This window comes from Phocoena sinus, chromosome 11 (assembly GCF_008692025.1).
Source record: "Phocoena sinus isolate mPhoSin1 chromosome 11, mPhoSin1.pri, whole genome shotgun sequence".
In the NCBI taxonomy this organism is placed as follows: domain Eukaryota; kingdom Metazoa; phylum Chordata; class Mammalia; order Artiodactyla; family Phocoenidae; genus Phocoena; species Phocoena sinus.
Window position 1 is genome coordinate 12,727,757 of NC_045773.1, and position 12,088 is coordinate 12,739,844.

Below are 12,088 nucleotides of genomic sequence, written 5' to 3' on the forward strand. Positions count from 1 at the left end.
GGTCCCGTCTCAGTGCGTCGTCCTAGTGCCCCCATAGCCGGACGCTGACTTGCATCACAGCGCTTGTCTTCAGGCAGATCTGGGGCTCGGGTCAGCCCTCTCTGCGGCGTTTATTTACATCTGACTTGTGTGTCTTTGTGCCTGAGAAATGGTTCACGGGGCCAGAACTGGGAGATGCTTAGTTGATTCTTAAGCCAACTCACAGTAATCGGGTTGCCACACACTTTTCCACCAGAAAAGATACTTAAAGGGTCTAGGAGTGGAGTGTAGTCTTCCTGACTTGTATTCAGTTAACCTTGGCACTGTGCACACACCTCTCTTAACATCTGCCATTGAAAACTAAAAAACCCAAATGACAAAATTATTTACGCTTCTGTTATCTTCCATCCTGACAAGGGAACATTGGAGAAGATGTCCCTATTGATTAAGGAGTTAGGCCAGTATTACCAGGAAGCACTCTTCCAAACCCACTTCTATCTGGAAACCCTCCTCATTCAGTGATTCGATCTTTGAATCTCATGTTTACTTACTTCCTTTCTTATCACGGTGCCTCTCTCTCTTCACTGGGTTTACTGTAGTGGGATTTCCTGAAAGAGAGGAAAGTGTTGTTTCACCTACTTGGAGTACAATGTGAATGTTTCTAAGTACACTCCCTGCTTGCCCAGACTATCTATCTACTTGTTCATTTGTAAAGCCCTTCTATGTTAATCAGAAAAAGAGTTGAGTATGAAGTATAAAAAGAAATCACGTGGGTGGGCTTCCCTGGTGGCGCAGCGGTTAAGAATCAGCCTGCCAGTGCAGGGGACACGGGTTTGAGCCCTGGTCCGGGAAGATCCCACATGCCACGGAGCAGCTAAGCCCGTGCACCACAACTACTGAGCCTGCACTCTAGAGCCCGCGAGCCACAACTACTGAGCCCTCGTGCCACAACTACTGAAGCCCACGCACCTAGAGCCTGTGCTCCGCAACAAGAGAAGCCACCGCAATGAGAAGCCCGCACACCTCGACGTAGAGTAGCCCCCCGCTCGCTGCAACTAGAGAAAGCCCGCGTGCAGCAACGAAGACCGAACACAGCCAGAACAAAAATAAATAAATTTGTTAAAAAAAGAAATCAAATGTGGGAACATATTAAGAAAGTGACTGAAGAGTATTCGTCTGGTCTCTGCTAAATGTATAAGCCATGGTTGCTCCTGCTTGTCGTACAGAACAGGGAGGAACTGAGCACTAACTCAGAAGGGGGAGGCCCCAAACAGGAGTTCACAGGTTAGCGTCTCAGTCTTCTTCCCAAGTTTCCTTATGAAAATACAGATAAATATTCTAACGTCTTTCCTTTTTCTTACGTAAAAGGATCCATACTGTCCTGCACCTTCCTGTGTCCTAAGAGTGTAGCAGATTCTTCTGTATTCGTTTCTGGAGCACTGCTTCCTTCTCTCGGAAGCTGCACGGTATTCTCTGTATGGATGCACTGTAATTTATATAACCAGTCCCCTCTGGACGACAGACCTGCACTAAGTGCTGCGTACAAATGACCTTTCATACAGGTGAATATATAGGGCAGAGTTTGAGAAGTGGGATTATTGGATGTCAGGGCAGCTGCTCTTGTAACGTTGACAGGTGTTTTCAAAGTACCTCACTAAGAAGGTTGTTCCTATCTGTGTCCTGATTGTCAGTGTTTCACCAAGGCTTTAGGGTATCCAGCTTAATTTTTGCTGATCTGATAAGTGAAATACAGTATCTTGTTGGAGGTTTAATTCGAGTTTCTCTGAATATGAGTGAGGTGTGTGGCATTTTGTGTTGAAGAGCGATTCGTACTTCCTTTAGTTGGTGTTGTCTTCAGAGTCTTTGCCCTTCACTGATTGCTAGGCGTTCTTTACTCATTAGGAAGCTTATCGTTCTGTCTGATTAATGAGTTCCAAATATTTCCTTTAGTTTGTCATTTTTTTTGTCTTTTAACTTTGTTTTTGGTGTGCTGTCATACATAGTTGAATTTATCTTTTTAATACTTCCATATTGTGAATCATAACTAGAAATACTTCCCTGTGCAAAGGAGTCTTCATTCCTTTAAGAACAGTAAAACATGTAATCTTTTACTTCTGATTTCATGGTCTTTAATGACCAGAGTGTAAGCTTCGATCCAAGTGTAGTTGATCCTGGTATGATTTCAGTGCTCCTTTTTCCAGGTGGCTCCCGGTTGTCCTGTGACCATTTTCTGAGAGGGTCATATTTTCCCTCCCTGAGATGCTCTTATTATAGACCAGATTCATGTTTCTTATTTTGTTTTTCTTCTGCTCTGTGATCCGTTTGTTTATGCCTCTCCAGGATGCTGCTGTAACTGTTGACAGTTTATAATCCTGTACGTAAGCTGTGACCAGCAACCCCTCACTGCTCTTCGCTTTTTAAGGTTTGTTTGGCTACTGTTGCGTCTTAAGTGTTGCGTGTGAACATTAGAATCTGTGGTTGCCTTGTTCCGGGATAATAGTGGTAGCAGGAGGAGCAATGATAGTTGTTGTCTGTTTTTATCGTAAAGAGAAGAGAAGTCTTGGAATCGTGGCTGTGTGTATTCAGGGACTTCCTCCAACCAGCGTAGGGATTTCCCCGGCATACACCTTAAGCTTATAGTTGTCCATCTGCCATTATGAGCTTATAAGCCTCGGGATCAAGAAAAAGCTTGCCATTCCATTCCAGTCTTATAAGCAAGTAGGATTCGATGAAGGAAGGAAGGAAACAGAAACTTGTTTCAAAAATTCAAAAGCCTGAATTATTTGGAAAACTCTTTTTATCATTTACATTGCTGATTGTGATAGGTCTTACTACAACAAACGACCACTTTTGGTCACTGTGTAAACCAGTGGTAACGTTTTACTATTCACACTTAGCCTTTCACGTTACTCTTCCGATTTCATTGCACTTCAAAGAACCATTTAAGTGGAGTTTGACATTTTTTGAACATTCTACATTGTTGGAAGGCAAAGCCGAAGCTACAGTTAAGAGGCTTAAAAATGGAAAAAATGTGATGGATTACCTCCACGTAACAGACAGTAATTTGAAGGGCCTTTCTGCCTGCTTTCAGGAGTGAGTCCTTTTCCTGGAGCGAATACTACTTCACTGGAGAATCAGTCATTGATCACTTTCAAGCACCTAACTTTTTGGCTAATATTAAAATTTTCTTGAAGTATAGCCCTTTTAGGAAGTAAATCATGGTGTTGATAGACTTGAAGAATGCCCATAAACTGCTGGGACTTATCGTCAGTATTACCCAGATATAAGTCGGGCCTTTCCTATTGTGCCAGGAATCTAAATGGAACTCTTAAATTTGAGGATATTGAAGTGGCTTAAATTTTGGCAGTTCAGTAAAAGCTAGCTGATCTCTTCTGGTTTACTTCTCTTCAGCTTGTACACTTGACTTTGTAAAGGGTGTGATACTAAGGTTGTAGTACGTATATTTAATTGATTTGTAAATACAACTGTAGAATCTGTCAGGGTAATCCTGATAAAGAATTTTAGAGGCCGCCTCACGTTGAAAAGTAGGGAACAGAGACCTGAGGCTGCAGCTTGTTCACATTCACAAAGCCTGGTAGGAGCAGATCGGATGGTCATGACGCTGACCCTGATGGTGCCTTGCCCTTCGTATCCTATTCGCTGTACATTATAGTGAGAAGTAATGTTTGTGTATAAATACATTATTTTAATTTCTTTTTATCTTTCTGTGGGTGTCAAATTACTTGCTTTTGTATCACAGAAGTGATCATTTAGATGTGTAAAGTATGTATTAGTGACTGAATTGAGAGTGTGTCAGTCATCCAACCTGAAACTTCACTGGATCTTTGTCCTTTCATAATGCTAAGTCCCCCTCTAGAAAGTAAGCTTCTGCCCACGAAAATGTAAGCTCCACAGGGCAATGATTTTATTCTTTTGCTGTGCTTTTAATCATTGGTATACACCAAATGCATAAAAATGTCAGGTACATCCTGGGTGCTCAGAATATTTGTTGAATAAGTAACGGTTGGAGTCAGACCCCCTGAATGCACATCCTAGCCAGTCCCCATTTACCAGCTGTGACCTTGAGCAAGCATCCTTCTGTGCCTGTTTCGTTACCTTTAAATTGGGGTGGTAATACTGCCAATCTCATCAAAATCTTTTAAGACATGTAAAGTGGTTGCCGTTACTATTACTGAATATTCAGTTACCTGACGGGCTGTTAGCATTTTTTATTCTGTAACTGGACTCTGACAAAAATTCTTACTAGCGTTAGGTTTTGGTCTGACTCCTCAGGCTTATTAAATCATTACCTGAGCCTGTGCTCAGAGGCCATCCCAGACCATCTTTGGGTAGCTTCAAACATAAGAATTATATTGAGTCCCAAATTCTTCTTTAACAAGAATCCACTGGTTTGAGCTGTAGCCCACGAGCCTTTGAGGGCAAGTCTGTCGTTATCCACGTAGCAGTTTCTGATTTATTCGTAAACAAGTGTCACATCCTCTTGAGAGGCAGCTCCAAACCACACATCCCTAGTGTGAACTCTAGACCTTAGCTTCAGCATCCTGGCCACTGACAGTGAAAGTTCCCATTTGTGACCATCACAGAAGAGCAACATTACTGTCTCATCTTAGTGCCTAGTCTTCTTCTAATAGCGTTAGAGTAAGATTGTGGGGCGGGGGGAGTAGGGGGTGAGCTCTGCAGTGCGTTGGTTAGTTTACAACCATCAGCTAAGATCCCAAAGTCCTCTCTGCATTTGCCGTGTACCCACGTTCCCCATCTCGCACCCACTCACTTGGTCTTGCAGGTGCAAGCGTAGGATTTCCCTTTTATCTTGTTAAAGGTTATCTTGCCTTTCTTGTTCCACTCTGATAGTTCTTTCTGATCTCCCGTACCCCTTTCCCACCCAGTTTCACGTGTCGTGCCCTCTGTCAATTGACAGCTTGTGTACAAAATTATAAATATGTGTACATATGTAGGTTTTGTTTTGTTTATTAAGAAAATGTGATCATTCTTTATATTGTATACATTCTCTGGTGGGGTGCAGAATCTTCTCTGGTGTCAAAGTATTCTATTGTATTTACCTATTGTTGAGAGATGGTTAGGTTGCTTACAACCGCAGCACATCCTTTCAATCCTGTTTTCCTATCCTGTAGAACACTTCCCTTTCCAGATTTTCTTGGTTGTTTTTACACATCTGTTCTTTCAGGTGAACTTTAAATTATACTCCTAAGTTCCAGTCTCATCGGTATCGCATTGAATATATACTCTGAGGACTGACATCTTAATTATTGGGTCTTCGCAACATTGAACTGCTGCCGGAATTCAAGTAAAAACATCATTGTCAAATAGAATAGATAATCGTCTATTATGGGATTATCTGCAAGCTTTTCCATCTTTTTGAAATTAGAAAGTCTTCCTGGGCCAAGATCATTTTTTAAATGTGTTTCTTTCTACTATAAGATCTTGATTCTGTGGTGTTTTTTAAGTGACTTTTTTTTTCTGTTTTCAGAGAAAGTTCCATTGTGCAAATTTGACTTCATGGCCTCGCTGGCTGTATTCCTTATATGATGCTGTAAGTAACCTACCTTGAACTTTGTGCTCCTGGGGGAAGCCATGGCATAATTCAGGGTCATTAGAACAAAATAGGCTTTCATACCCAGTGGGGTTTAATTTTTGGAACTAATGCCATTCATTACATTTAAGTGGAACAGGCAGGAATCATACTGCTGGATAGACTTGGCTTTTAATTTGACAGATTTTTAGTCTTCCCTCAGTTTATAGTGGCTTGCAGCTTCAGGACAAGATATTGAGGCATTTTAGGGTTTATTAAGCATTTGAAGTTTTGCTGAGTCAAGGGCTAGTTACATTTAGGAAGAATAAAGAATCCTTCAGCAGTGTTGTAGTTGTTTCCTAAACAAGTGTATTAACTTCAATTTCCTGATCCCTGGTGTACTGACTGATGCATCCGCCAGTGTTTGTGCACCTCACATTTTCTTATTAGGCATCTTGAAAAATTAAGAGACTACTGGAATCGTTCAGAGAATCTGGATTTTAGACGCAAAGACTGTGTTCAAAGTCTCATTTCTGTTACTGTTCCTGTGGTGTGGGGCAAAACTTGATTATCTATAAAATGGGGATGATGGTAGTTATTGTCTTCGGGATGTCACAGACGGTCAACAAATGTTAGCCTTTCGCTTAGGGAATCAGCCTGCCCACAGATATGGAGCCCTGGGCAAACTAAACCCATAGGTTGTGAGCACTTACCACATGGGCAACACTAAAGGAAACTACAGTTCCGTCTGCCCTTCAGCAGCTTTTGAGCCATTACAGACACACACTAGACAAGAGTGGTTTTTGCGTCCACTGGTGAAAAGACAGTGAGCATCTTATGTAGTAAGTGCCAAGGAAGGTGTTGTAGGTGGCAAGTGCGGGTGTAGCTTACAGGGACCGACAGAAAAGACTTCCTAGAAAAGGGAAGAGGAGGCCTCTGAGATAGCCAGCGCGTGGGAGGAGAGGCCTTTTGGAAAGCCAGCCTAGTGCTGTGCAAAGCTGGGTCTTCCATCATTTCTGCCACATTTAAACACGAAATTTTACTCGGTAGTGATGACTTAAATTGCTGCTAATATATTAGGTTTACTGAGTTGACAAGCTGCCAGTAAAGTGTAAACAGTCTGTGAACCTTATTATGGCTACTTTTGTTTCAAACAAAACAAGGAAACCTTAATGGAGAGAATCAAGAGACAGCTACATGAATGGGATGAAAATCTGAAAGAGGATTCTCTTCCTTCAAATCCAATAGGTATGAAAAATCAGTTTCCTTCCTGTGACCTGTGATGCCTTACTGAAAGAAATTGTTTTATGTTTTCTGTTTAATGAAAATGAAACCCCCAACACTTTTTTACATTAGTATTCTGAAAAGCATACCCACTTCTTTTGCTTTGAGCAATTACAAAAAAATGGGTATTTTTTAGTTAGCGGTAGCAAAGGTCTTAAATTCTCTGAGCACTCCTCTTTCAGGCAAGGTTTTCATAAAAAGTTCAAGTTGCAGTAAATGGTGGGCATCCAAAGACACTGTCTGAGTGTAAAATACTCTCCTTTCCCTGGTCTTCAGGGTGCCACTGAAAGTGACTGCAGTACCAGGACTTACTATTACCTTACTTACAGATCTGTTAATTAGGTACAGTTTAGCTATTCTTCGAGTCTCGTAGCAAATGAGTGACTTATTCTAACAAATGAGTGACTTATTCTAACATGGGTTTGAGTTCATGTTTAATTTAAAAGACAACATTTACAAAAACAAGCATGGGAAAAGAAGTTACACTGTAGAACCTCCCAAGAATATATATACTTGAGAGCTGGTATACTGTAGTACTGTTTATAATTGTGTGAAATGTGTTCTTTGGGAACCCCGTAGAGAAGGGTTTATTTCAAAAGGATGTTATCGCGTTCATAAGCTGTCCTGATCTTAACTCCTTCCTAAGTTTAAAGCTTGAAAAACCCACCATGTCTTTAAGATTTTTCTTACAGAGTAGCTGCTTGTCTTCCTATTGATGATGTATTAAGAATTCAGCTCCTTAAAATTGGTAGTGCGATCCAACGACTTCGCTGTGAACTGGACATTATGAACAAAGTGAGTAAAATGAATACGTTTGGATGCCCACGTTCAGTCAGACTAGAGAGCGAGGGCGCACTGTTAGGACCAACAGAACTATCTGTAGGCTCCATTCATGTAGTCATGGAATTAGAGAACTAGTTGTCCATCATGGTTTGCATTAAAAATATTTTAAAGGATTATTTTATATATTTCATTTGGGATCATAAGACAGAAACTTGACTTGTTTTGCTAGACTCTGAACACTTGATTTCTACATGAACCATGTATGGTTTTTTATATATACATATATATGTGTGTGTGTGTGTGTGTGTGTGTGTGTCACTATTTCTCTGTCCTAGAAGGTCATACGTTTTGTGAGTGAATATGTGTTAGATCTCAGATTGTGTTTTTCTTGTCCCATCTTTAAAACTATGTTGTTGAACGGTTGGAAGGAAAATATGATAATCAGAGGGATCAACACCTTGGGAGCGTTTTCCCCACTAATTTTCTCTTAAATTTTTTTAGTGTACGTCTCTTTGCTGTAAACAATGTCAAGAAACAGAAATAACAACCAAAAATGAAATATTCAGGTGAGATCTTTATTACATTTTTAGCATAGATCTGAATACGTTTTGCCAACGGCTATAACAGAATTACAGGCAAGACCGTATTTCCGTTCTCCATATAAATGACAAATACCCAGCAAATGAAATAGGGAATTAACTCCGCCGTTGGGTAAGACAGTCTTCCTGATTGGGTACCCAGAACAACAGTGGGGGCATGTAAGCCATTTTTCATAGGTAATGAGCATGGTGAAGTAAAACAGCTGAGCAGTCCTCTCGTCCCCACCCCCGCCACCACCTTCCTTGTTGAAAATCTGTCAATTGGAGGATATCTTCTTAGTGCTTAAGGACCTACCTCCCATGATACTTCACTCAAATATCAGTTTCGCCACATAGCGTCAAAGATGAAGGACGACATGCTTCTGAACATGTACTGATGCTGTGTGACAGTGTGTGTTTGTGTGAAAATTATTTTCTGACAGACAACAAAGTCATTATGAATCAAAAAGGGAAGAACTGCTGTTTGCAGAGTACTCAGATGCCCAAGAATGACCAAGTGGAAACTTTTCATTGGACTTCCCCTCTCAGGCTCCTTTTAGGGGAAGTTGAGTCCACATATTTGACAATGTATATAGCTTGAGGAAAATTTAAAAAACTAGCAGTATTTCCTTTTTGTCATCATGGAAACCATTTAGACCAAATAAAACTGGGCTGACTGCCAACCTCTTACTAGTAGTTTTAACTAAAAGGTTCAAAACTATAGCTCTTAGAACCTTGTTTCTTGGTGAACTTTTATTTACCCCCCCCCCCCCCCCCCCCATTTTGACTTGCCTTATCCTCTGTACTGATTCTTTGTTTCAGTTTATCCTTATGTGGGCCGATGGCAGCTTACGTGAATCCTCACGGATACGTGCATGAGACGCTTACCGTGTATAAGGCCTGCAACTTGAATCTGATCGGCCGGCCTTCTACAGAGCACAGCTGGTTTCCTGGGTAATGTGGTGGTGGTGACTTTTTTTTGGTTTTGCCTTAATTGGGAAGAAAAACCCAGAGTCCTAAGCAGAGCTGCTAGAATTACAATCAGAAGTAGACAATGAAGTGAATAATTCTATTTAAATGTTCATTTCATGAACGGCTAGAAAACGTTCTTCTTGCACAGTCTCACTGAATGTAAGGTTAGGGACAAAGAAGGTGGCAACTGTACTTCTCCTAAGTGTACAGTTAAGTGGATTGTACACTTAATCAATCAATCCACACTCATGTTCCCGTCAGCTCCATCTGAAAATCAACTGTTGTATGACCCAGTAAAACCACATTTGACCCTTAAACGACGTGGGTTTGAACTGTCTGCATCCACTTAGATGCATGTATGTTTCACTATGCTAGAGGAACCACAGATACGAGGGCCAACTGTAAATTATAGGCGGATTTACCCCGTGTTGATCGAGGGTCCACTGTGTATCTGTATCATATTCTGTAAAGTGTTAAACTAGAGAATGTTACCCAAGCAGTGATAATAGACATGAAACACGCAGCATGTTTTGTTTTGTTTTTTACTTTAGCCCAGCGCCCTTCAGAGTATGACTGTGGGACCAACAGCACCACCTGTTAGATTCCTTGAGCCATATTATTTTCAAGACCCCCCCCATTCTTTGTCCAAATACTGGCTCAGCCTTTTTATTTTGAAAGAGGCAAGCTGAGTAGGGATTAGTGCTTATACTTACTGTAAAGCCAAGGCTTGTATCTTTGGATGAATGACCTGACACATCATTCTAGAAATCTTTCTTACGTGAGAAAAACACTTACCTCCCCCATCCCCAGTTTTAACTCACACAGAAGTGCATACTTCTACAGGTGGTTGCTGTTTTCTAACTAACTTGAGTGCAATACAAAACAAAGAAAATGCAGGTGCCATTTAGTGGGGGCCTGGCAACCAGCAATTTGTATAAAAACATCTGTATTAATAAGATCTTTTTTTCTTTCTTGGCATTGGAGAAAAAAATTTTAAGCACAGCTTAAGAGCACAGTCAAGTAATATATATAAAGAAAGACTGATGCATTACCATGATGAACCATACAAACTAGGAAATCTTTTTGTGAGGTTTGTCTCAGGAAACTGTATATAAATCCAAACTCAGAGTATTCCTTCTTCCCATTCTTAGAATTTGGCTCTAAGATCTGTCTGTCTTCCCAACAGGTTATATGGTGATAGGCTGGGATACAACAGCCTCAGCTGATACCTTTCCTTAATTTTATAGGTTCGCCTGGACCATTGCCCAGTGCAGGATCTGTGCAAGTCATATTGGATGGAAATTTACAGCCACCAAAAAAGACATGTCACCTCAAAAATTCTGGGGTTTGACTCGATCTGCTCTGCTGCCCACGATCCCAGACACTGAAGATGACATAAGCCCAGACAAAATAATACTCTGCTTATAAACGAATACGGTAGGGATAAGGTTCCTTAGCAAAATCGGTATTCTAACATCAGGTCTGCTTTGGAAATTACTCCTTTTGATGCATACCGAAGTAAAAAGCGACATTACATGGAAGGTTGCAGTTTCCTAGTCAAACAACAGTATTTGAAGATTTAGACTAAAATATGCTATTGAAGAGGATGAAAAGCAGTCTAGAATATGTGGTTTCGGGAGTTATCTATTTTAGGAGCTTGGTGCTCTTATTCTGTGGGACCTGACAGGACATGAAGACATCTGTAAAACAAACTGGTGAGAGTATTTCCTGCAAAACATACCTGAAATTCCTATAAATTCTTATAGTGTGAGGGTTCCTCACTTGATCCTGATCCATGGAACAGAATGGCACGTTTGTATCAGTGCTCCAAACAGCAGAAGTTTCCAAAAGCTAGGGTGCCAAGCACTAGTACTGTTCCTTTTTGAAAGAGGCAAGGCAGTGCGTATTATTTTAAAAGGGCTTTGTTCTTTCTGATTTTCATTAATACTTTCAAAATTTACAAATCAGTATCTCAGAGAAACTAAAGAGTTACCTAATACACAGTTCGAGCCCCAACATGTTTGTTAAGTGAAAATCGTATTTTGTGTATTTGCTCAGTGTGTGGTTATTCTGTTCCAAAGTTTCATTTGAACCTAAGACTACTGTGGAACACAGATGCTAAAACACGTCCCCTTCCTCCAAGTGAGATGTGCTAATGTATTTTATAGGCTACTTTGTTCAATGTAAACTAAAGAAACTGTAAGTAAACTGTAAGAGCAAAACTAAATTAAACATGTTCTTTGTTTAAATAATGTAAAATATCTACTCATAAGCAGATAATCTAGGTGTAAGAAATAATTCTTAAGATAAAGTTCTAGACAGACTGATTTGCCACCTACCTCTTTGCTTATACATTCAAGGGGTTTATTGGATACTTTTACATTTGCGTAATTTTGATGTTCCTTCACTGCTTTACATATTGATTGGGAGAAGTTCAGCTAATCGGGTACAATGGATGTGGCCAAAAACGGACTGTTAAATTTCTCGTTGGAATTTGTCAATATTTCCTTCTTCCAAACATGCAATGGTTTTGACGGCCTAGCCTGGAATCGGCAACCGAGTATCATGTTGCACATTTATGTGAAGAGAGTAAATGAAAAGCAACTCAAGAACGCTGTCGGTTTTTTAGCATGTGCCCCTTCTGTATTCGATATGCCTAACCTTTACTTTGTTACGACTAATAATAACCACCTTGGGTTTTTAATGACTCTACTATTTGTTCATACAGTCAGTCTTACACTGAACTAAAACGTCCTCTAAAGGGGACTCCAGGGAGTTCTTTTCGGTAGCACGGCACATCTCTTTATAGCTAAACCAGGTGTAGTGAGGGAACATTTGGCCCCCTGAAGGGTGTAATCTCAGAATGTTCTATATTATTTACTGACACTTGCAAATAAAATTTCGTGGTATATAAAAACACGCATATACTATTTTAAAAAGT

The 12,088-nt window shown here is 40.4% G+C and overlaps 1 protein-coding gene across 5 annotated transcripts in view; it reads left to right on the plus strand.

Moving 5' to 3' along the window:
* CRBN (cereblon) overlaps positions 1-12,088 on the plus strand; it is a 32,611-nt gene that overhangs the window by 18,643 nt on the left and 1,880 nt on the right. For 3 of the 5 annotated variants that reach the window (XM_032647567.1, XM_032647564.1, XM_032647566.1), the window contains 6 exons: positions 5,489-5,551; positions 6,694-6,778; positions 7,494-7,609; positions 8,099-8,163; positions 8,998-9,129; positions 10,395-12,070. In XM_032647567.1, the coding sequence (XP_032503458.1) occupies positions 5,489-5,551; positions 6,694-6,778; positions 7,494-7,609; positions 8,099-8,163; positions 8,998-9,129; positions 10,395-10,575 (642 nt within the window). In that variant the 3' untranslated portion in view covers positions 10,576-12,070. Of the gene's footprint in view, positions 1-5,488; positions 5,552-6,693; positions 6,779-7,493; positions 7,610-8,098; positions 8,164-8,997; positions 9,130-10,394; positions 12,071-12,088 lie in introns of those variants that run through there. The other 2 variants (XM_032647562.1, XM_032647563.1) reach the window with 2 other exon arrangements.